Source organism: Macaca fascicularis, chromosome X, assembly GCF_037993035.2.
Source record: "Macaca fascicularis isolate 582-1 chromosome X, T2T-MFA8v1.1".
In the NCBI taxonomy this organism is placed as follows: Eukaryota; Metazoa; Chordata; class Mammalia; order Primates; family Cercopithecidae; genus Macaca; species Macaca fascicularis.
Window position 1 is genome coordinate 136174690 of NC_088395.1, and position 26025 is coordinate 136200714.

At 44.8% G+C, this 26025-nt stretch overlaps 1 protein-coding gene across 1 annotated transcript; it reads left to right on the forward strand.

The window, feature by feature from the left end:
- The first annotated feature begins 61 nt into the window (after window positions 1–61).
- Window positions 62–24903, forward strand: UTP14A (UTP14A small subunit processome component). The gene is made up of 15 exons (XM_005594545.4): window positions 62–139; window positions 1597–1672; window positions 3360–3430; window positions 3965–4029; window positions 5996–6138; window positions 6739–6894; window positions 13934–14053; window positions 14151–14245; window positions 15231–15354; window positions 15449–15526; window positions 15965–16361; window positions 20222–20619; window positions 21343–21536; window positions 21666–21765; window positions 24487–24903. Exons 1-15 carry the CDS (start codon window positions 114–116, stop codon window positions 24757–24759), a joined length of 2316 nt encoding a protein of 771 aa, XP_005594602.1. The 5' UTR covers window positions 62–113; the 3' UTR covers window positions 24760–24903.
- The last annotated feature ends 1122 nt before the right edge of the window (window positions 24904–26025 follow it).

Below are 26025 nucleotides of genomic sequence, written 5' to 3' on the forward strand. Positions count from 1 at the left end.
GACGTGTACGTCGCGAGCGATTGACGGAAACAGAAATTGCTTTGCGGCCGGCACGGAAATTGCTTTCCTTCGGCTTCCGTTCTTGGTCCATGTGAGAGAAGCTGGCTGCTGAAATGACTGCGAACCGGCTTGCAGAGAGGTGAAGGGCAACGAGGGGAGTGGGGATTCTGGGTCTCGTTGGGGGCCGGGTTCCCCAGCTTTTGGGAAATGGGCGCCCCCTTTTAACAGATGGCAGTGGTTCCCCTCAAGAGCTGGCCACTTGTTCCTGTTTTCCGCGATCCAGCCTTTAAAGCCCTTTTAATTTCATTCACTTACTCCGCTCCTCAGCTGTATAGCCGCATCCCTGTTGGTCCTGATGCTGTTTCTGCCTCCCCAGCTCATTTACTATGTTTCACATTCCTCGTCACGTGACCCCTTTTTCTGCCTCTGCCGCGGCCCGATTTAATCCTCTGCGCAGGCAGTGCAGGCGTTATAAACTCCCCGAATCTTCGAAAGCTTTGCTGACTGGAGTCATCGCCACGTTTTGGCTCCTATGATGTTTTGTGCCTCCCCTCCCCGCCCCCGGAACTAAATGTAGTCCGTTTAGGAATGTTGGCTTTGCAAATACTAATAATATATGCTGTTAAGTAACGGTAAATTTTGTAATTTGTGGGTACCAGTCTCCCTAGTTAAGCACCTACTTTGCTAAGCAGGCCCCAGGGAAAATGGCTTACTCAGCTGCTTTCGACCTGTTTCTCCATTCCTGGGAACAAGTGATCAAGATGACACTTTTTTTTTTTTTTTTTTTTTTTTTTTTTTTTTTTTGAGACGGAGTCTCGCTCTGTCGCCCAGGCTGGGGTGCAGTGGCCAGATCTCAGCTCACTGCAAGCTCCGCCTCCCGGGTTTGCGCCATTCTCCTGCCTCAGCCTCCCGAGTAGCTGGGACTACAGGCGCCGCCACCTCGCCCGGCTAGTTTTTTGTACTTTTTAGTAGAGACGGGGTTTCACCGTGTTAGCCAGGATGGTCTTGATCTCCTGACCTCGTGATCCGCCCGTCTCGGCCTCCCAAAGTGCTGGGATTACAGGCTTGAGCCACCGCGCCCGGCCAAGATGACACTTTTGATCAGGCTGCCTTTTGATCAGGCTGCCTATCAAAGAGTCAAACATGTGGAGGATGCTTAGAAATATTAATCGTGAAACTGCCTTGCCTCCAGGGCTAGCAACAGCGTCTTTGGCCATATTATTCTAGGGTCTGACATTTTTACAGCTTCCCATAGGTCATAGGAAATGTTGTGCCAATCACTGAAAAGTGTTAGCTCTTTTACATGCAGTTTTGAGTCAGGCATCATTCCTGGAGGTGATGCCTGACATCAGTCTAAATTTCACGTCTTGACAAGTTTTCAAAGGCGTTCATGCTGCTTTATATATCTTCTGAGGGATAGGGCTATTCTGTGTTGAAGTTACAATGTTTACGAGATTGTTTTAATAGATTAGACATTGCTTCAAATAACAATATTTCTCTATTAAATTTCAACTTTTATTATAATTAAGGGATACATATACAGGTTTGTTACATGGGTATATTGCATTCACATTTCTTTGTTGCCTCTTTTAACAGCCTTCTGGCTTTGAGCCAACAGGAAGAACTAGTAGATTTGCCAAAAGACTACCTCTTGAGTGGGAGTGAAGATGAGGTGGGTGACAATTGCTAAACTGCCTTCAAAATTAGGGTAGAGAGCACATTCCTGGAATGGAAAGGTGTGACAATATTCTATGTATTTGTTCAGGTCTCTCAAATTAATTACAAATGGTTAGTGTTTCATATATAAGTTACTGTATCATATTAAGTGCTATAAGGATTTGGAAACTAAGTTACACTCACTACCCGCAAGTTGCATAAGTATAATTTATAAAACCAACGAAAACAGGCCCGGCTGGTGGCTCACGCCTGTAATCCCAGCACTTTGGGAGGCTAAGGCAGGGAGATAACCTGAGGTCAGGAGTTCAAGACCAGCCTGGCCAACACGGCAAAACCCTGTGTCTACTAAAAATACAAAAATTAGCTGGGTGTGGTGGTGTGTGCCTATAATCCCAGCTACTATTGAACCCAGGAGGTGGAGGTTGCAGTAAGCCAAGATCAAGCCACTGCACTCCAGTCTGGGCAATAGAGCAAGACTCCGTCTCAAAAAAAAAAAAAAAAAAGACTGAAACACATGGTCCTCATATGATATGATTTCCCAAGTTTGGATTTCTATAGAGCGTTATTTAATTATCTGACTGAAATATGCATATGTATTTTAAGCTGGATCTCCAACAGATGCTATAAGAATTCCAATTCTTTATTTCCCTTACAAAAAAACACTTTTTTTTTCCCTTGGGTTGGGGGCACACAACACATCTATTTTAATAACAAGGAGGGTGTTTTTTTTTGTCTATTTTTTTCTGCTTGTCGTGTTCTTCGTAGGAAAAGCCAACTTAACTTGGAGGCCGGGTGTGGTGACTCACACCTGTAATCCCAGCACTTTGGGAGGCCAAGGCGGGTGGATGACTGGAGGCCAGGAGTTCAAGACCAGTCTGGCCAACATGGTGAAACCCCGTCTTTACTAAAAATACAAAAATTAGTTGGGTGTGGTGGCACTCGCCTGTAATCCTAGCTATTCCAGTGGCTGGGGCAAGAGAATCACTTCCAGGAGGTGGAGGTTGCAGTGAGCTGAGATCACACCACTGCACTCCTTCCTGGGCAACAGAGCGAGACTCTGTCTCAAAGAAAAAAAAGCCAACTTTGTAACTGGCTATGACTTACACTATATGTCAGGGTTTCCATGTTAGATCATACTATATATTTTATACAGAAACACCATTTTAAGCCCTTTTTGTCTAGAAGCAAGTTAGGACAGACACATGACATTAGCTCCCTTTTAGTTTGAGCTGGAATGCTTGCACACCAGACCTCTTCCAATTCCCCAGTTCTCTACTGACCAAAAGAACAAGAGATTTGGCCGGGCGTGGTGGCTCACGCCTGTAATCTCAACACTTTGGGAGGCCAAGGCAGGCAAATCACAAGGTCAGGAGATCGAGACCATCCTGGCTAACACAGTGAAACCCCATCTCTACTAAAAATACAAAAAATTAGCCAGGTGTAGTGGCGGGCGCCTGTAGTCCCAGCTACTCAGGAGGCTGAGGCAAGAGATTGGCATGAACCCGGGGGTGGAGCTTGCAATGAGCTGAGATCATGTCACTGCACTCCAGCCTGGACCACAGAGCGAGACTCTGTCTCATAAATAAATAAATAAAGAGCAAGAGATTTTATGTGCGACTCAATTTCCATGTTGTCTTTTCCCTCCCCCTCATCGTGATGGTTTTTCCTTTTCTGTGTCTTAGGGGGACAATGATGGAGAGAGAGAGCATCAAAAGCTTCTGGAAGCAATCAGTTCCCTTGATGGAAAGAATAGGTAACGTTCCTGTCAGTTACGGCAGGTTATATAGTTGATTCCATGAGATTTCTCTGCAGCTAATATTTATTGAGTGCTTCATGTAAAGACCTTAATACCAGTGCCTAGCATATAGTAAGCATTATGTAATTGTTAGCTATTACTAGTCTTAGTGCTATTACTGTAAGCATTTGCAGTCTTATTCCACAATGAAAATCTTTTAAAGCATTGAGTAGGCATTACTTAACCCCATTAGAGAAGTAAATTGACTTACCCCCAAGGTCAGCTGGCTAATATGTTATAGGTTCAGGTGTGTTTAATCTAAGTCCAATATGTTTTCCACTATGCTTACCTTGTAATAAAGAGAAGAGATGAGGGTTAGATAACCAAGTCCAAGTTAGGAACAGATCTCCTTGCTGCATCATGACAAAACCTGACCCTAGAAGAAATACAAGAAACCAGAGCCCTGTATGAAGAGAGAAGTGTTTGTCTCTCCCACCCCTAAGCCCCCATAAAATTTATCCATTCCTATTATATCGTTTTGCCTAATTTCAGGCGGAAATTGGCTGAGAGGTCTGAGGCTAGTCTGAAGGTGTCAGAGTTCAATGTCAGTTCTGAAGGTAAGTTGAACAAAAGAAGATACCCATGCATGAAACTTGTGGGGTTCCAAGGGCATAGTGTTCACCTCACCTCCCAGGAACTGTTTTTGATGTGGTTAATGACTCATACCATAAATACCTGGGAGAGTGGGTGAAGAAGTGTAGTCAGATGCCCTTCAGTTTCTTCCATCTCTCAAAGCCTAGAAGGCTGTGGTCAAGGTATGCTACCGAGTTTGATGAGATACTTCTAGGATAGAGGGACATGAATGAAGACAGCTGCCTCTTAGTAACTTAGTCATAATTCATATTTGTACAATTTCATTTTAATTTCAGTTCTCTTAACAATGCTTTGAGTTAGGAGACAGGCAAATGTTCTCTTCAGCCAGAGCTCAGAGAAGTCAAGTTACTTGTTCAAGGGCCTTTGCCTAGTACAGTGTTTTTCAACCTTTGCTTTTTTACTGCTCCCCTGAGAGGAGCCTTTTAAGACATTTTTTCCTCATTGTATCCCTCCCACTATGCCCCTTCCCCAGGAAATCAAGTCCTAAGGAATAAGAGTTTGTTGGACAGAGTTGAGCCTTGGAGGGACACAAAACATTGTAATATCTAAGATTCTTTTCATACTCCTCCAGAAAGAACCAATTTTCACCCTGGGGTGGGGGGGGATGGTAAAAATTGCCCCTGTTCAGAATACATGCTCTAATAAGTGGCAGCCGTGGGATTTTATCCTAATACTGAGTCTAGATGCCAAATCTTTTTCACCCTGTTCACAACTTAGGCAGCTAGAATGGGTTTTGCATTCGTAGTAATCACTGGTGTAGCCTCCTAGGGCAAATAACAATGTATTCCAAGCATACTCATTCAGCGGATATTTATTGTGTTTCTACTAGGTAGCAGTATCAGGAAGTGTTGTAGATACCAAGGCCACAGTAGCGAATAAGATGTGAGCTCCTGGGGCTTACTTTCTAATAAAGGGAAACAATAAGAGAGGATGATGCAATAAAGCGACTAAGTGGCTACTTTAGATTGGTTGGTCATGAAAGGCCCCTGAAGAGGCAAAATTGAAGCTGAGATCTGAATGACAAGTCAAGTGAACCATGCAAAGATTAGGGAAAGTATTTCAGGCCAGGGAACAGCTAGCACAAAGGCTCTAAGGTAGAAACATGCACAGCATGTTGAAGAATGGGAAAGAGGACCCTGTGACAAGAGCATGGTGGAGGGTGGGGGGGTGACATGAGGTTAGAGAGGCAGATGGGGATTAGATCTCATAGGACCGTGTCGTTTAGGTAGATGAGATTCAAAGTATAATGGGGAGTCACTGGAGGATTTTCAGCAGCGTCATGACATGCTGTGGTTTATATTTTCAAAAGATCATTTTGGGCTGGGTGCAGTGGTTTACACCTGTAATCCCCAGCATTTTGGGAGGCCGAGGTGGGCAGACTGCTTCAGCCCAGCAGTTTGAGGCTGGCCTGGGCAACATGGCACAACCCTATCTCTACAAAAAAAGATGCAAAAAATTAGCCATGCGTGGTGGCACATGCCTATAGTGCCAGCTACTTGGGAGGCTGAAGTGGGAGGATTGCCTGAGCCTGGGAGGCAGAGATGGCATCACTGCTCTCCAGCCTAAGTGACAGAGTGAAACCCTGTCTCAAAAGAAAACAAACAAAAGAAATACCACTTTGGTTGTTTTTATTTTTGGCTGTTATGTGAAGAATGAATTGCAATAGGGCAAGAGTAGAAGCACCAGGAGAAAAGAAAATGAGTTTTGAATAAACATTTTCCCCTATCTTCTACCCCCTAACACGTTTGGGGATAAATGTAGAGTGATAGTGTTGGCCTGGCTAGAAATAGGCAATTGAAGTAAGAGAATTATTCCTGCTTCTCTGCACATTTGCCATCTACTGGCATTTTCTACTGAGGCTTCTGCCTACATTATATTGAGATCTTGCCTCACTTCTTGGTCTGACTAGAAAGTTTGACCTTTCTACAGGATCAGGAGAAAAGCTGGTCCTTGCAGATCTGCTTGAGCCTGTTAAAACTTCATCTTCTTTGGCCACTGTGAAAAAGCAACTGAATAGAGTCAAATCAAAGAAGACAGTGGAGTTACCTCTGAACAAAGAAGAGATTGAACGGGTAAGCTATAGAGAAGGTGGTCTATTAAGGGAAAGAAATTGTGTTGACAAGGGAAAATAGGGTAATAGAAAGAAGGGAAAGACCTGAAAAATGGGAGAAGGGGGAGCTGTGATTTCCCCACTATGGATAAGATTAAAAATAATCTAGGAGTGCCAGGCACAGTGGCTCACGTCTGTAATCCCAGCACTTTGGGAAGCCGAGGCAGGCGGATCACCTGAGGTCAAGAGTTCGAGATCAGCCTGGCCAGCATGGTGAAACCCTGTCTCTACTAAAAATGCAAAATTAGCCTGGTGTGGTGGCACACGCCTGTAATCCCAGCTACTTGGGAGGCTGAGGCAGGGGAATCGCTTGAACCAGGAGGTAGAGGTTGCAGTGAGCCGAGATCGTACCATTGCTCTCCGGCCTGGGCGACACAAGTGAAACTCCATCTAAATAATAATAATCTAGGAGAAATTGCAGTCCTGAGAAGCAAGCAGTAACCTCTAGCATCCTGATTCTTTCGTGGGCTAAGAAACGTTGTTTCCTAATTTCTTGTTAGTCCTTTGGGTTTGATGCTTTAATCTTGTGGCTCTTTCCTTTTACATACTTTGTCTGCTTCAGATCCACAGAGAAGTAGCATTCAATAAAACCGCAAAAGTCCTCTCCAAATGGGACCCTGTCGTCCTGAAGAACCGGCAGGCAGAGCAGCTGGTTTTTCCGCTGGAGAAGGAGGAGCCAGCCATTGCTCCCATTGAACATGTACTCAGTGGCTGGAAGGTGAGTACAACAAAATGAAACTGAACTTCACTGAAAGGTGAGATTTTATAAGTTGGAGATTTCAGAGCCTGCAATTGATTTGATTGGACATGTTAAGCTAAACCCCAGCATAAGTCATTTTAGCTTAGTGCTCAGAAAGAAGGGATTGCCCATAGTCATTGTCAGTCATGTGACTGACATGTCAGTCACAATAGCTCTGTGATCACTTTTTTTTTTTTTCTTGAGACAGGGTCTCGCTCCGTCACCCAGGCTGGAGTGCGGTGGCACGATCTCAGCTCACTGCAACCTCCGCCTCCTAGGTTCAAGCGATTCTCCTGCCTTAGCCTCCCAAGTAGCTAGGATTACTGGCACGCACCAACACACCCAGCTAAATTTTTGGGGGGATTTTTAGGAGATACAGGGTTTCGCCATGTTGGCCAGGCTGATCTCAAACTCCTGACCTCAAATGACCCGCCCACCTCAGTCTCCCAAAAGTTTTGTGATTACAGGAATGATGAGCCAACGCGCCCAGTCTCTGTGTCACTTTTCATCTGCTTGTAGTATACAGTACTTGGCTATTTCCATGTTTTTGTGTTAAACCGTGTGATTGCCCTTATAGCGGGAACATAATAATGTTTTCTTTCTTTTACTCCAGTTTTTTAAAAGCATTTAAAGCCACATTCTGATCCTAGGGAAATCAGGAACTCGGTAGTATTAATGATGCCTTAGTGAGGATATGTGAACAACAGAAGCCAAAGTTTGCTTGTACAGGAATGAATACCACATTAAAATATGTGTTGCTGGCAATGACTAGAACTTCAGCAGGTGACTTATTATGACTCTGAGCTGCAGGGCAGGGGTTTAGAGCTGGGTTTCCCAAACACTAACCCCTAACAAAGTTTTTGTCTAAAACAAAAGGATAATTGTAAGTATGTTTGTTTGGTGGGTGTAATGTTGCCAGTTCTTTTTTATTATGAGGTTATTCTTTCTATTTTAGTGGTGTTGAAATGTCTTTTCTTCTATGAAATGATGGTGGTAGTAAATGATGGGATTGGAGATGAAATGGTAGTTATGCTCTTGGCAAAATTAGAAGTTGGAAATCCTATGTTGGTCCCTAAAGTCTCGGTTTTTAGTCTGAATAGCTGCTTTAGAACAGCTAGCCTACTTTTCCAATACACCATTGGTATGGAGTCTATAGTCTATAATGGGCTGATTAATCTTAAATAGATGCCCTCTTTGTGCTTCTCCTCTTTACTTTCCAAAAACCCAAGAATAGTAGTTTCTTAGGTGTTGGGAAGTTGAGCTAATTGAAGCTAATCAAAGTAAACATTGCTTGCCACAATAGCTAGAAATTGAGCGAGTAGTTGCTTATTATGGGGATAAGCTGTTTCTGATGTTTTTGCTGAAGTCACTACCATTCTCTTTCTAGGAGGCTTCCTTTTCTACATGAAAAAGAGATCAGGTTTAAAGTGTGGCTGCAGGATGAAGGGAGACTTTAGAAAAAAAAAAAAATCAGAGGTAATACAATTTGTAGAATTCAAAAATAAAAAAGCATAGAAGATATGTAGTGAAAAGTTTGACTCCACCCTCTGCCCCATCTGATCATTTTTACCCCCATACTCACCACTTGCATAAGTTTGCTGTTGTTGTTGTTGAGTTTCATTTTTATATTCACGTTTACCTCCTTTTTAAATAAAAAGAATGGTAGCATGCTACTACACACTGTCCTCCACCTTGCTTTTTCCAAATGACAGTGTAATCTTGGAGATAGCAGGAAAATGCCAAGTTTGTTATTAAAAACGAGATGGGGCCGGGCGTGGTGGCTCACGCCTGTAATCCCAGCACTTTGGGAGGCCGAGGCGGGTGGATCACCTGAGGTCAGGCGTTTGAGACCATCCCGGCCAACATGGCGAAACCCCATCTCTACTAAAAATACAAAAATTAGCGGGGCATGGTGGTGTGTGCCTGTAATCCCAGCTACTAGGGGGGCTGAGGCAGGAGGATCACTTGAACCTCAGAGGCGGAGGTTGCAGTGAGCCGAGATCGTGCCACTGCACTCCAGCCTGGGCAACAGAACAAGACTCCATCTCAAAATATATACATAAATAAATAAAAAATAAAAACTAGATGGTAGTGGAGGAGGTTACACTAAGAATAGCACAACCTCTTCAAGATAGAGTGAGGCTCAGATGTTATACATTGAATATGCCATGCCATTCATTCATTCTAAGACTGACTTTTGAGAAATTATGCTAGTAGGGCACAGAGAAATAAAGAAGTGCTTAGTTCAGAGGGTGCTTTGTGGCTAGCAACTCCTAGGTCTCTCCTTACAACTTACAGTGCAAAGTACCAACAACTAGTATATGCTGTATTAGGGTTTCTAGAGATTGAATATCAAGTCTCAGGCTGGGCACGGTGGCTCACGCCTGTAATCCAAGCACTTTGGGAGGCTGAAGCAGGTGGATCACCTGAGGTCAGGAGTTCAAGACCAGCCTGGCCAACATAGTGAAACCTCATCTTTACTAAAAATACATAAAAGAGCCAGGCATGGTAGCACATGCCTGTAGTCTCAGCTGCTGAGGAGGCTGAGGCAGGGGAATTTCTTGAAGCCAGGAGGCGGAAGTTGCAATGAGCCGAGATCACACCACTGCACTCCAGCCTGCAAAAAAAAAAAAAAAGAAAATTGAAAGTCTGTACTATAGTTTTGGTTCAGCTTCCTAAAATTTTGTTTAGCTGCAAATAATTAAGTGGAATATTGCATGAGAAGGCAATTGTAAACTGCAAAGTGCTAGAAATGCTGTAAGGTAACTTCTTTCACCCCTCTCCTCACTATTCTCTGTGTACACCACTATTTACCAAGGTATTCTCCTTGAAACCTTAGTCTCTCAGTATGCCCTCACAAGAGGAGAGGAGGCATTGCTAGAAAATGCTGCATGCCCCTACTGGAGATTGGAGAGTCACAACATGCTTTAGCATTTTAAAGGCTGTGAAACAGGCCGGTCGGACGTGGTGGCTCACGCCTATAATCCCAGCACTTTGGAAGGCTGAGGTGGGTGAATCACCTGGGTTAGGAGCTCGAGACCAGCCTGGCCAACATGGCAAAACCCTGTCTCTACTAAAAAAATATACAAAAATTAGCTGGACATGGTGGCTTATACCTGTAATCCCAGCTACTCCGGAGGCTGAGGCACCAGAATCACTTGAACCCAGGAGGTGGAGGTTGCAGTGAGCCAAGATTGTGCCACTGCACTCCAGCCTGGGCAACAGAGTGAGACTCTGTCTCAAAAAATAAAAATAAAGGCTATGAAACAATGGTGAAGACACCTGTTGGATTTAATTTAACTTAGGGTATACAAACTGATTTTATTAAAATTTCAATAAATTGAATTTTAAGCTTTTAACAGGGGAAGCAAATCTTGTTATCTGATAAGGAATGTGTTTGGGGAAGAGCTGGTCTGTCTCCACTGCTGCCTCCTCTCCCTCACCTTCTTCCCCTACTGCCCCACTATAACTTCTCTCAAAAGGCATTAGTGAGGGGCCTCCGAATTGCCAGATCCCAAGCCCTCTTAGTCTTTAGCGTATTTGACACCATTAGCACATTTCATTCTAAAAATCTCTCCCCTCTAGCTTCTGTGATACACTCTGGGTATTTACTCTCTGGCTTTCCTTAGTCCTTTTTATGCTTGCTCTATAAATTCCATACTTTTGTTTGTTTGTTTGTTTTTTGAGATGGAGTCTCGCCACCACGCCCAGCTAATTTTTTGTAGTTTTTAGTAGAGATGGGGTTTCACCGTGTTAGCCAAGATGGTCTCGATTTCCTGACCTCTTGATCCGCCCGCCTCAGTCTCCCAGAGTGCTGGGATTACAGGTGTGAAAATTCCATACCTTGGCTGGGTGCGGTGGCTCACACCTGTAATCCCACCACTTTGGGAGGCCAAGGCGGGCAGATCACGAGGTCAGGGGATCGAGACCATCCTGGTTAACACGGTGAAACCCCGGCTCTACTAAAAATACAAAAAATTAGCCGGGCGTGGTGGCGGGTGCCTGTAGTCCCAGCTGCTCGAGAGGCTGAGGCAGGAGAATGGCGTGAACCCAGGAGGCGGAGTTTGCAGTGAGCCAAGATCGCGGCACTGCACTCCAGCCCGGGCAACAAAGCGAGACCCCGTCTCAAACAAAAAAGAAAAAAAAGAAAATTCCATAACTCTTGACTATCACTCTCAACCCCTTCTTTGGAGCTCCAGTCTTATATTCCATGTGACTAGCAGGAGTCACCTGGGTCTCCCATGTGCACCTTAAACTTAGTCCAGTCCAAAGTAAGCTTCGCATTTCCTTTCCCCAGACTTCCAAAACCTATACCCCTTCATTCTGCAACTCAGTTAACAGCGTAACTTCCTACCCCAGTCACTTAGGTTGGACCCTCAGTCATTTGATTCCTACTTGACCCCTTCACTATCTCCCTCTCCGCCAGCTTATACAGGGGCCTAGGCCTGCAAATTCTGTCTCTGTAATAGCCCTTAGGCTCCTATTTTCTCTTCATTTTCATTTTCACTGCCCTAATTGAGGCCCTCATCGAACCTTTCCTTTGGAATTTTACATATATCCTCTATACAATCAGCAGGATTTTCTTGCTGAAACACGAAATTGATTGTTGCTCTCCTTAAAATCCTTCAAAGGCTGTTCACTTACAGAATAAAATAAAATTACCTAGCATTTTAGCTATGTTGGACAACACATTCTATTACATACCACTCCTTTCCCTGTGTCTGTGTTTTTGCTTATGCTCATCTGTTTGGATTTTTTTTTTTCCTCCTGACAGAACTGTACTTAGGCCTCAAAGCCTAATTCAAAAGGTCACTTCCTTCCCCAAGCCTAACCTACCTCCTAATATATTTAATGGTGATTTCCTCTGTGATTACCCCTATAGAATAACGTAGCAGTATGTATTTAACCCATTATGTTATGCTGTTTGTGTTGTATATGTCTGTGCTCTGAAAGGCTGTGAGCTCCATGAGGACAGGAACTATCTTAATCAATTGTGTATTCCTAGCACCCCACACAAGTGCCTGGAATATAGCTACAATCAACAAATGTTTGTAAACTGATTTGAATTGAAGGGACATTACAGCATTGTAGTATAAATCACTTTGCAGCCTGTGATTGATCACTACTGCAAATACTAAAAATGGAAGAACACGTACCTTTACTATTCAGTAAAACAGTTTTATGGTTAAATCAATAGCATCGTGTAACATGTGATGATGTGCGTTTATGCATTTATCCAAATATTTGTAAGTTTAATACTGACCATGATGTATATGGCTATTGAAGAAAACCACACATAATATGTGTGTGAGGTTTGAAACTAGCTGTTGCCTAGGGCTGTCTTTGTGCCTTGCCAGAATGTGGACCGTGGCATGATCGGCCTGATTATTTAGCCATCCTCAAGATAGCATGTGGAATAACTGGTTTACAGTACATTTGTTTCATACATACTCTGCCTAGCATGCAAAATTAACTGGAAACTGAGGAATTGGAGCCAAAGTTAGAAAATGAGGAGAGTTCAATTTGAACCATCAGGAAACAGGCTAATTACATGAAGGTCTTTTTCTTTTTTCTTTTTTTTTTTTTTAACATAATAAATAGAGATGGGGTTTCACCATGTTGCCCAGGCTGGTCTCAAACTTGTGGGCTCAAGCAATCCTCCTGCCTCAGCCTCCCGAAGTGCTGGGATTACAGGCCTGAGCCACCATGCCCATCCTATATTTTTTTAAAGGCAATATCCTTTTGTGCTCAAGAAATTAAGACACACACCCCACCACAAACTACATTTGAAGACTGTGCCAAAAAAAGTCATGTTTTTTCTCATTTTCTTTCATCAGTAATTAATGATACCAAGAACACTTATATGCATGGTTTATAGCAGTGGGCTATGGTCAAAAAAAGTTGGGCTTCCCCTCTGAGATATTTGCAGATCTATTTCCTAGGTATATCATCAATGGCAAATAATGCTTATCTTAAGATCTAACCTCACGGCATGCTGGGCTCACGCCTGTAATCCCAGCACTTTGGGAGGCCAAGGCAGGAGGATTGCTTGAGGCCAGGAGTTTAAGACCAACCTGGGCAACATGGTAGGACCTTGTCTCTACAAAAAATAAAAAACATTAGCAGACATGGTGGCTTTCACTTGTGGTCCCAGCTGCTCAGGAGGCTGAGGCAGAAGGATCACTTGCACTAGAGGTGGAGGTTGCAGTGAGCTGAGATTGGAGTGCCAGTGGACCCCAGCCTGGGTGACAGAGGAAGACTCTGTCTCAAAAAAAAAAAAAATAACCGCCCCTTCCCTCTAGAAGTATTCTAAAAGAAGGCTTATGATATGCATTTGAGATTCCTAATTATAAAGTAATAGTTATGTGCTTCAAATAATACATAACAATATAGGGACTCAAGGGCAATGTGCCTAGATTCTTAAGAGAATGGAAATCTGTTTAACATATATTGGTAACCTGGGCCAGGCGCAGCGGCTCATGCCTGTTATCCCAGCATTTTGGAAGGCCAAGGTGGGCAGATCATGAGGTCAGGAGATCGAGACCACCCTGGCTAACATGGTGAAACCCTGTCTCTACCAGAAATACAAAAAATTAGCCAGGCGTGGTGGCAGGCACCTGTAGTCCCAGCTACTCGGGAGGCTGGGGCAGGAGAATGGCGTGAACCCGGGAGGCAGAGCTTGCAATGAGCCGAGATTGCGCCACTGCACTCCAGCCTGGGCAACACAGCAAGACCCGTCTCAAAGAAAAAACATACTGGTAACCTGAACACAGTGATCCTTCTCAGCAGTATTAGAGAGTAGCCTCAGCATCTCCCTGCTGAAGTTGTCATATAAGAATCAAATAAGGCTTTATTTACACTGCTGACAACAAGACTGGAACCCCCTTCTCTTGCTGTAACAGCCAATCCTATCCACTTATGATTCCAATTATAGTGTCATAAGTTAGATAATCATAGTAAAGAGAGAAAGCTGTAAGAGCATGGCTTAAGACTCAGAATGTTTTGTTGCTTCTTTAAGGCAAGAACTCCCCTGGAGCAGGAAATTTTCAACCTCCTCCATAAGAACAAGCAGCCAGTGGCAGACCCTTTACTGACCCCCGTGGAAAAGGCCTCTCTCCAAGCTATGAGCCTGGAAGAGGTAAGTGTGTCATAGGCCCTTCACACCCAGGCATGCCACGCTTCTCCTAGCATTTGTCTTCTGGCCCAGATGTCACTGTAAATATCATTTGTTGTAGGCAAAGATGCGCCGAGCAGAGCTTCAGAGGGCTCGGGCTCTGCAGTCCTACTATGAGGCCAAGGCTCGAAGAGAGAAGAAAATCAAAAGTAAAAAGTAAGGAGGCCCCTGTGAACTGGCCTTTGGTTCCACAGAAGAAAGTCATGTGGCTCATCATAAATTCTTTGGAGAGAACCTTTGATGCGGCAACTAGAGTCATGTAGATGAGGTCCCAAACAGGCGTGACTAGCCTTTTGTTCCCCACAAACCAACCTCATACAGTTTTGCCAAAAAGAGGACTATTCAGTTACTTTCTCTACCTTCCAAGGCATCACAGAGTGGTTCTGCAGAATGAGCTCTGAATTCCAGAGCTGTTAAGGCCAATAGGGCTTCCTTCCTGCCTTTTCGCCTGTTTGAAACTTGTTGGCCACATGTGGTGGCTCATGCTTGTAATCCAAGCACTTTGGGAGGCCAAGATGGATGGATCACTTGAGCTCAGGAGTTCAAGACCAACCTGGGCAACTGGTAAAACTGGCTGGGCACGGTGGCTTATGCCTGTAATCCCAGCACTTTGGGAGGCTGAGGTGGGTGGATCACTTGAGGTAAGGAATTCAAGACCAGCCTGGCCAACATGGCAAAACCCCATCTCTACTAAAAATACAAAAATTAGCCAGGCGTGGTAATGTGCACCTATAGTCCCAGCTACTTGGGAGGCTGAGGCGGGAGGATCGCTTGAACCCAGGAGGTGGAGGTTGCAGTGAGCCAAGATCACATCACTGCACTCCAGCCTGGGTGACAGAGTGAGACACTGTCTTAAAAAAAAAAAAAAAAAAAAATGAAACTTATTCTACTCCTCCCTTGAGTTATAAAGGCAAAGGAGACTCTTTGAGCCACAGAGGTCTACCCTGAGGACTGTGGGTACCAAGAATCCTGCCAGTCCTCTCAGGTCCCAAACTGACTCCCTATAGCCAACTAGCTCTATGATGCCCGTTCCAGCCCCCTGCCTAGGGAACCCATTGGGTAGTATGGGCACTTGTGCCTATGACATCCATGCTTCAGCTAAATTGCTAAACTCTTCCCTCCTACCCCTCTTACCCTACAGGTATCACAAAGTTGTGAAGAAAGGGAAGGCCAAGAAAGCCCTAAAAGAGTTTGAACAGCTGCGGAAGGTTAACCCAGCTGCGGCACTAGAAGAACTGGAAAAAATTGAAAAGGCCAGAATGATGGTGAGACTACCTCTTGCCCCACCCCCATCCCTTTGAACCAGCTTTCCTTGGAAGCCACTAAAGGTCTAAATCTCACTCTGTTCTTTCTTTCTAGGAAAGAATGAGCCTTAAGCACCAAAACAGTGGGAAATGGGCCAAGTCAAAGGCAATTATGGCCAAATATGACCTGGAGGTAAGAGACCCTTGGGGTGAGAGAAGATCTGGAATTGGAGGATGCTAGCAGAAGCAGAGTTGGGGAAGAGCCATGAGGATGGATGGAAAACCAGGAATCTAAAAAGGCATCAGAAAAATCTCTAAGGCAGAAAGGAAAATGACCAGAAACAAGGTGGAAAAGGAGAGATGAAAGGGAAACAGCATTGAAGGCAAGTCCAAAGCGGGAGAGGAGCTTTTTAAAATCTTATTTCACCTGTTGATTCCTTGAAGACAAAGAATTTGTCTTCCATTTTATACCACAGCTATTAACCCAGCATTGTATATGCAGTTTAAACAGTAGGTACCAGTAAGAAATACCAAGTCAAATCGAGAGGAGGCAGCTTTATGAAATGGACCAGGAAAGGTATTATTGCAGTCACTAATGACAGGGCTCTCATGCTGTGACTCTTTCCTCCAGGCTCGCCAAGCTATGCAGGAACAGTTGGCCAAGAACAAAGAACTAACACAGAAACTCCAGGTAGCCTCTGAGAGTGAGGAAGAGGAGGGAGGCACAGAAGAAAAAGTGGAAGAACTCCTTGTCCCTGATGTAGTGAATGAAGTGCAGATGAATGCAGACGGGCCGAATCCCTGGATGCTCAGGAGCTGTACCAGTGACACCAAAGAGGCTGCAACCCAGGAGGACCCTGAGCAACTGCCAGAGCCTGAGGCCCACGAAGTTTCTGAAAGTGAGGGAGAAGACAGACCAGTGGCAGAAGAAGAAATTTTGTTGAGAGAATTTGAGGAAAGGCGATCCCTTAGAAAAAGGTCTGAGCTCAGCCAGGATGCTGAGCCAGCAGGCAGTCAAGAAACAAAAGGTGAGCTGTGATCAAATGGAAGGGAGAAATTCCTAGTGCTGTGGACAGACTATGGGAGAAAAAAAAATGTGTCCACCCACACACACAACTGCATAGTGATTAGGCTCTAGGGACTTGCAAGAGTGCATGCACTGGATCCCTGTAGAGAAATTACATTCATAACTACTCTTCTTTGAAGGCATTTAATAAGCAGTCATCTGCATGGCCATGCAACGTGGTTCAGGCACATTTTCTGTTTTGGGGGGCTTACAGCCTTCGGAAAGCCATAATAACTAAACCATCCTTGAAGTTAGGGTGTGAGTTAGTGTTCCTGGTACCTACACACCAGGGAGAAGTACATATGGTAGAATGGCAAATCTGAAAGTCCATTCACACCTTTAGACACAGATAGGTCAATTTTGAGACATTAGGAAACATCTTCTAATTGCCGGATTTTTTTGTTTTGTTGGTTAAGTAGGAGTGGCATTTTTAGCATTTCTTAATTCTAGTTTATGTGTGTCTACATGGGGTGAGACTTTACGGAATGAATGACTCCACGGGGCTACATGGCAAATTAGAATTGTGACTCCATGCTCAGGCTCTATTTGTACTTTATATTTTCTACCTGTTATCTTGAAGAGATCTTATTAACAGTGTTAGCACCTGTGAGATTGGTCAGAGTTCCCATTTCTGGCAATAAACCAGGACACTAAAAAGCTTGCCTAGGAAAACTACCTACATTGAGAAATCACTTGGCTATCTGGACAAATTACCAGGTCTGGTTTGGTTCCACATAGGAATGCATTTAGATGACGGCAAAAATCTGGTTTTACATGGCAAAAAAAAATTATTTTTTTTCTACTTTTTTTTTTGTTTAAGAGACAGGGTTTTGCTCTGTCATCCAGGCTGGAGTACAGTAGTACAATCATACCTTACTGCAGCCTAAGACCTCCCAGGCTCAAGCGATCCTCTTGGCTCAGCCTCCCAACTAGCTGGGACTACATGTATGTGCCACCATGCTGAGCTACGTTTTTGTAGAGACTGAGGTCTTGCTCTGTTGCCCAGGCTGGTCTTGAATTCCTGGCCTCAAGCTATCCTCTCACCTCAGCCTCCCAAAGTGTTAGGATTACAAGTGTGAGCCACCGCACCCAGACTCCTTTTTTTTTTTTCCTTTGTTTTTTTCAGGTTTCCACATACAAAAATTTATTTTAAAAGAGCTATAATTTAGAATGTATTGTGGTGACCTTTACTTAATAGTTTTGGCTGGATATTTCTGGGATTAATAATTGCAAGCAGTCACTTCTGAGAGAATTTTGGAAAGCAGCACAGTGGGCTGAGATTGTTGGGGTGTCCATATATGGCCACAGGACCCTAGTGGCTTTCTCTTAAGCCCCCTCAACAACTGACCATCTATCTAAATGTGCAGAGCGGCTGACTGTGATATGAAAGGATGAAAGACAGATTTGCATTTCTTTAGACAGTAAATAAATCAAATTTTCTCAGACCTTCCAAGAGTGTCCTAAAATACTGGAAAGTCACGGACCCCAATGAAAATGAACAAGGAAACCTGATTCTTGAGAAATAAACATCCATGTGTCCAAAGGCCAGATCTAAGGAGCTACAATGGCTTCATGCCAAAGCTAGAGAGCAGGATCAACTTGGGAATGGTGGCAACTTGAGTCAATGAAAAAGCCAGTTTAGAACCATGTCACTGCCAGGTTTCCCTCCAGACTCTTTTTTTTTTGAGACAGGTGTCTGTCATCCAGGCTGAAGTGCAGTGGTGCAACCTTGGCTCACTGCAAGCTCCACCTCCCAGGTTCAAGCAATCCTCCTGCCTCAGCCCGCAAGTAGCTGGGATTACAGGCATGCGCTACCACGCCCAGCTAATTTTTGTATTTTTAGTAGAGACGGGGTTTCACCATGTTGGTCAGGCTGGTCTCAAACTCCTGGCTTCAAGTGATTCACCCACCTCAGCCTCCCAAAGTGCTGGGATTACAGGTGTGAGCCACTGTGCCCAGCCAGCCCCTCCAGACTCTTAAGACTAGTGTTATTTGCTCAGATGTTGCCAGTGGAAGTGTGAGCTACATCCACTGGATAAAGCCGCTACTTCATCCCTTGACTCAGCAACAGCAGATTATGAAATACTGCTTTAAGATACGGAGTAGAAATTCTTGAGTCAAGATGAAAATCCTGGCCGGGTGCGGTAGCTCACACCTGTAATCCCAGCACTTTGGGAGGTCGAGATGGGTGGATCACGAGATCAGGAGATCGAGACCATCCTGGCTAACACGGTGAAACCCCGTCTCTACTAAAACTACAAAACATTAGCCGGGCACGGTGGCGGGCACCTGTGGTCCCAGCTACTCAGGAGGCTGAGGCAGGAGAATGACGTGAATGCAGGAGGCGGAGCTTGCAGTGAGCCGAGATTGCACCACTGCACTCCAGCCTGGGCGACAGAGCGAGACTCCGTCTCAAAAAAAAAAAAAAAAAAAAAAAAAGATGAAAATCCTGGATAAGGTTTTTATAAGCAGTAAAGCATAAATTACAATGAAGTTGCATTCAGAAGCCACCTGTTAAAGTGGCTTCCTTTTTTAAAATTTGGAACTTGGGGCAATCTTCCCAAGTGGGGTTTACTGCACGAGGAACTTAAGCCACAGTCCCAGTCATACAGTGGATCATTGGCAAAGCTGGGAATAGGACCCAGGACGTCTGCTTTCCAACATGCTACTTTTCTTTTTTTTTTTTGAGACAGGTCTTGCCCTGTTTGCCCAGGCTAGTATGCAGCGGCACAGTCACAGCTCCCTGCAGCCTTGACTTTCTGGCTCCAGCGATCCTCCCAGCTTAGCCTCCCAAGTAGCTGGAACTACAGATGCACACTGCCATGCCTGGAAATGTTTTGTTGTTGGGGGAGTGGAGGTGGTAGAGATGAGTTCTCACTATGTTGCTTAGGCTGGTCTCGAACTCCTGGGCTCAAGCAGTCCTCCCCACTTGGCCTCCCAAAGTGCTGGCATTACAGGCGTGAGCCACCATATCCAACATCGCACATGCTCCGTTTTTTTTTTTTTTTTTTTTTTTTTTTTTTGAGACAGAGTCTTGCTCTGTCACCCAGGCTGGAGTGCAGTGGCGCAATCTCAGTTCACTGCAACCTCCGCCTACCTGGTTCAAGTGATTCTCCTGCCTCAGCCTCCCAAGTAGCTAGACTACAGGCACATGCCACCATGCCTGGATAATTTTTTGTATTTTTAGTAGAGACAGGGTTTCACCGTGTTAGCCAGGTCTCGATCTCCTGACCTCACGATCTGCCCGCCTCGGCTTCCCAAAGTGCTGGGATTACAGGCATGAGCCACCGCGCCTGGCCACATGCTACTTTTAATTACCAAACTCCGTTGCCTGCTATGATTAGTGTACTCTCTAGGAGATTCAATGTACAGAATCTTCTTTTCCCTGTTTGTCCTCGTTAGAATGTCTTATGTGGTACCTAGCACTTGGTGGGTGCTCAACAAATGCTTACCAACCAGACAACGTACATACCTCCTTTTCCTGACACAGCTTTCTTTTTTTTTTTTTTTTTTTTTTTTTTGAGACGGAGTCTCGCTCTGTTGCCCAGGCTGGAGTGCAGTGGCGCGATCTCGGCTCACTGCAAGCTCCGCCTCCCAGGTTTATGCCATTCTCCTGCCTCAGCCTCCTGAGTAGCAGGGACTACAGGCGCCCGCCACCATGCCCAGCTAATTTTTTGTATTTTTAGTAGAGACAGGGTTTCACCGTGGTCTCGATCTCCTGACCTTGTGATCTGCCTGCCTCGGCCTCCCAAAGTGCTGGGATTACAGGCGTGAGCCACCGCACCCGGCCTTTTCTGACAGCTTTCATTCTTTTTCCCCCAGATTCCAGCAGCCAGGAAGTGCTGTCTGAATTGAGAGTACTATCTCAGAAATTGAAGGAAAATGATCAGTCCAGGAAGCAAAAAGCAAGTTCAGAGGGGACTATTCCCCAGGTCCAGAGAGAGGAACCTGCCACAGAAGAAGAGGAGCCCCTGTTGCTACAGAGGCCAGAGAGAGTACAGACGCTGGAAGAACTAGAAGAGCTGGGAAAAGAAGAATGTTTTCAAAATAAGGAGCTTTCCAGACCTGTGTTAGAAGGGCAGCAGTCAGAGAGGACCCCAAATAATCGCCCTGATGCCCCTAAGAAGAAAAAGAAGGAGCAAATGATCGACCTACAGAACCTCCTAACCACACAGTCTCCCTCCGTGAAGTCTTTGGCAGTTCCCACAATAGAGGAGCTGGTGAGCAAAGCCAGGGTGGTGGGCCATTGTTCAGAAAGTGTCCTTGCACAAGGAGTAATGAAGCTTTGTTTCGCTGCGGGCACATTTCAGTAATTGAGAAGTCCAGAATAGTATAGGGCCAGGCTGGTCCTAAAACAGTGATGTTTTAATAGATGCAGATCTATGGGTGCTGTCAAGACCCCTATTTCCGAAACCCTGATCCACCAAAACTCCTCTGGGGTGACTCTAATACTGCTCTCAGAGGCAAGAGGGAGTAACTCAGAGTTCTGACCAGATCCCAGGCAGGACAACTCGAAGGTGAGTCATTGAACTGTTGCCAAAGTTTTATTCAGTGGGATCTCAAATGGTCTAAGACTCCCCAGTTAATCTGAAACTCAGTGAAGCATCCTGGCACCTGTCTTTTAAGGGATATAAGCTAGACGAAGCCTACAGTCTGGCCACTTAGAGCTCCTGCTGCTAACACGGGCCATTCCTTCCTCCACCCTGCAGCTTCGTTACTCAAAAGTTTAAAATTGTGTCATATGATAATGAGCTAGAGATACTTACCCTAGAGGGAAGAAAACTGGAGCATGATTGGCTGCGCACTAGTTTGTATCTCAAGACCATCATTGTTCAGCACTTCCCTCTAGGGGGCGCTAAAATGTCACGACCCAAAATTCAACCGTTCTCGCCATGAACCACAGCTCATAAGCCAAGCTGTAGCTCTCGCTTGTTTCTCCCCAGGAAGATGAAGAGGAGAGAAACCAAAGGCAGATGATAAAGGAAGCTTTTGCTGGGGATGATGTCATCAGAGATTTCTTGAAAGAGAAGAGGGAAGCCGTGGAGGCTAGTAAGCCAAAGGACGTGGACCTGACGCTACCTGGCTGGGGCGAGTGGGGTGGTGTGGGCCTAAAGCCCAGTGCCAAGAAAAGACGCCGGTAAGAATGCGGAAGAAAGTCTGTCAAAAGGGCACTAGGTTCTCCCCCATCGCCCTTCGGTGTCCTCCCTACCCTTTTGACTAAGTCCTTAATGCTCCTAGTCAGATGTCCTGTTGTTTTGCTTTCCAGGTTTCTCATTAAAGCCCCTGAGGGTCCTCCAAGAAAAGATAAGAATTTGCCAAATGTGATTATTAATGAGAAGCGCAACATCCACACAGCGGCTCATCAGGTGAGAACTTAGAGAGTTCTTTAGCTGCCTGACTTTCTTGCTTGAGAGGAGTATTCTAGTGATCTGTAGTCAAGAGGGACGTGTGATCTTGACCACAGAATCAAATCTATTGTTTTTGCTGAATGGCTGTTACATTTATCATCTCAGATAGACTATGCTGTTTTAATTACTGGCCAGGAAAAATGTTTAGAGTCAAGGTAATGCTCAAACAGAGGCTATAAGGTTTGAGCTGTAGCTTAAGAAAAATGAAGACAAACCGGTACTTGTTCAGGAGAATGAGAAGATTGTAAGTTGTGTCACATGATAACGAGCTGGGGATGTTTACAAGAGAAGAAAATTTGAGCGTGATTACGGTGTTCAAGTATATCGAAGGTTACTGTATGAAGTCACATAAAGTAGAAGTTAGAGGAGATACAGAATTCAAGGCTGCTCTGGGAGTGTGAGTACATGTAAAGGGGACTCAAGAATGAGATTGGACTAGATGACCTTTATGTTCCCTTCAATTCTGACATCTGTCCCCAGCCAGTATATTGAAATGAGTTACATTTTTCCCTCTGAAGGAATAAGGAACTAATGGCTACAGAACAGAGGTAAGAAGATATACATTTCAGTAACATTCTTTTTTATCTTATTTTGTGAACCAATCACTGCAGAAACTGAAACGTAACTACTGCAGTCCCAATTAAGGCTATATAACTAGAAAATAGGCAGTTACACGATAAGGGAAGGGGGGAAAGGGTGCTTCAGTGGGCCAGGATTCCAGGTGATGGGTAGAGTATAGAGCTCAATAAAGACGACCCTTCCCTTCCAGGGGTCTATTTGTTTTTTTAATGCAGTCATGGCAAACTGACAAATAGTTTTCTAGGAATCTCCCCTGATTTTCATCTTTTTAATAAGTTACTGCAGGTTCCAACATGCAGTAGAATAAAGTGCTTCAAGGTGCCTAGGGGGGACTTCTGAGACTGAATACTTTGTCCAGGTGTTCTCTTTGTCCAGGTGTTCTCTTTTTCTGTTGCCCTGGTTGACAAGCACAGATGTAGCCGTCAACCCAAATAAGACATTCCCTTAACTTAAAGAGAATTTGTTTCCTTTGCTACTACCAGGACCACCAGATAGTGCTTAGCTTCTCTTGAGTATTCCACTGAATGTTTCCAGAGACTACTGATTTGCTTTTTTTGTTTTTGTTTTGTTTTCAGATGGAGTCTCACTCTGTCACCCAGGCTGGAATGCAGTGGCATGATCCCAGCTCACTGCAACCTCCACCTCCCAGGTTCAAGCTATTCTCCTGTCTCAACCTCCTGAGTAGCTGGGATTACAGGCATGCGCCACTACGCCCAGCTTATTTTTGTATTAGTAGAAACGGGGTTTCAGCATGTTAGACAGGCTGGTCTTGAACTCCTGACCTCAAGTGATCTGCCTGCCTCGGTCTCCCAAAGTGCGGGGATTACAGGTGTGAGCCACCGTGCCCTGCCAAAGACTACTGATTTTTACATCCCCATTTTCTGCTTACGTGTCTTCCTCCTTTGGCCATTGCGGAAGTGTTGAAAGATTATTTAAATGTCTGAAGGTAGAAATGTGGTGGAGGAATACCAGGCAAGGAAACAGGAGCTTTGGGTTCTGTTCTCCAATGCTGCTCCTCATTTACTTAGCTCCATCATTTCCTCCCTCTAAGCCAAATTTTCAGGCCAGAGATGACCATTGCCAATATCTAGGGCCTTCCAGCTCTACATTCTGTGGTGCCAAAAGAAGATGAAGCCAAGTGGGCCGGGTGTGGTGGCTCACGCCTGTAATCCCAGCACTTTGGGAGGCCGAGGTGGGCGGATCATGAGGTCAGGAGATCGAGACCATCCTGGCTAACACGGTGAAACCCTGTCTCTACTAAAAAAAAAAAATTCAAAAATATTAGCCGGGCATGGTGGCAGGCACCTGTAGTCCCAGCTACTCAGGAGGCTGAGGCAGGAGAATGGCGTGAACCCAGGAGGCAGAGCTTGCAGTGAGCTGAGATCACACCACTGCACTCCAGCCTGGGCGACAGCGAGACTCCATCTCAAAAAAAAAAAAAAAAAAAAACCCAAACAAAAACAAACAAACAAAAAAGATGAAACTAAGTGTAATGGCCTGGTAGAGTTCAGGATTCGGGTTCCTTGAAACATCAATCCTAAGAGAGGGAAGGAGGAGACTGAGAGCATAAAGAGGGTAGAAAAGTTATAAAATCCACAGGGATACAAAATGGTCTGGATTCTTGCAGTCACAGTGTTACATAGAAAAGCTCACTCTGGGACAACAGCCCTGGAGCTCCTGGAGCTGGATAGGGACAGTGTCACTTGTAATCCCAGCTACTTGGTAGGCAGAGGTTGCAGTGAGCAGAGATCACCCCACTGCACTCCAGCCTGGGCAACAGAGTGAGACTCTGTCTCAAAAAAGAAAACAAAAACAAAGACAGAAGTAGTGTCAGGTTGGTTTTTTTAGACCCTGAATTGTTGAATAAACAGGGGATCCAGAGCCAACTTAGGCCCCCCTACTCCCAAATGTCATCAAGCAGATTTGACTCCTAAGAGCAGATGGGAGCGATGGGATGCCTTAACCTCTCAGTCTCTTCAGTTGCAGTCATCATGTGGAACCGTGGCCTGTACCAAAATAGTACCTGATGAGAGTTGTCAGTACAGTGTATAACTGCACCCCAGGCCTGCCTCATACCAAATCATTCTCCTTCCTTTCCAGGTACGAGTGCTTCCATATCCATTTACCCACCATTGGCAATTTGAAAGGACCATCCAGACCCCCATAGGATCCACATGGAACACCCAGAGGGCTTTCCAAAAGCTGACTACTCCCAAGGTCGTCACCAAGCCAGGCCATATCATTAACCCCATAAAAGCAGAGGATGTGGGCTACCGGTCTTCCTCAAGGTCGGACCTGTCTGTCATACAGAGGAATCCAAAACGAATCACCACACGTCACAAAAAACAGCTGAAGAAAAGCTCTGTAGATTGAGTTGCTGGAGGAGTGACAGCCAGGAGCCCTGACTTCACTTCCTTTGGTCCAGTTTTACTCTGGTACAGGGTGGATTCCAAAACTGGCTCAGTACATTGCATGTAGTTGAGCCACATTTTAAAAATAAAGGCATTTTTTAATCTATTTACCCGGAGTATATGTTGCATTGTCCCCCAGTGGAATCATTTCATTCAAGTCAGACACCTTTGGATTCTCCAGCATTGCATTTCTCGAGTTGCACTTGTCAGGGACTTCCTTTTCTTACCAAGGATTATGTAGTTGGTCCTAAATCGAAGTGGAGAAAATTCACTGTAGTCTGTAATCAAATATATCACATCAGATATGATCCACCATTGATAACTGCCAACTGGAAGAGACAGGGTTAATAATGATAAAATATTGTATATTTTAACCTCTGAACCTAGAAAGAGGATGTACAAACTGCAATTGGATTCTGCCCTAGACTGATCCTAAGACCAGGACGGTGCCAAAGCTGGGTTCTGTCCCCACAAGTCTAGCCACAGCCATTTTTTTCACGTGTGTGAGCTTCCCGGCTTGTACAGGCTGCTGTCTACAATATCTCGCATATAACCTTCTACTTATTTTCTCATAAGAAGACCAGGAGGTTTTACCCTTATTTTGTAGATAAAGGTAGATGTGATTTCAGAAGTAAACCTCTACTGCCTTTCCTTCCTAACTCAGGGCCCACTCCTCACCATTGACTGAAAGTGTAGTTTATTCAAGCATTGCTTTGCTATGTGACAGTTCACATGGGCTTCTCAGCTCTGAGGAACTTGGCCTGCCTTTGGATGGCAAGAAATATATGGAAAGAGCCCCTGCAGCTCAATTTCCTAACAAGGAATTTGGGAAACCTAATTCCAAAATGACACCACTACTGCACCTTGCCTCCTGCCTTGGAGATTCAGTCCCATCCCCAGCATTCTTAGACCACAGTGGGTTCATTTTTGTGTCACAGGTCCCTCTAAAAATATGCTGAACGTTATGAACTATCTCCAGAAAAATGTGCACACACACACACATTTGTATGGCATTTTACATAAAGTTTCAGGGGTTTTCAAGACATTTGGAATCCCTGGGCCAAAAGTTGTACCACTCCCAAATTTTCTTTTGCAATCCCCCCAACAGATACGGCCTTCTCTTCTGAGCACACCACTCTCCAAATCAGTTCCAAAATGTTTAGACCTCAATGGTAGCTAGTCCCAGTATCTTCACGGGAGAAAATTCTCAGAATAGAGCGATGTATCT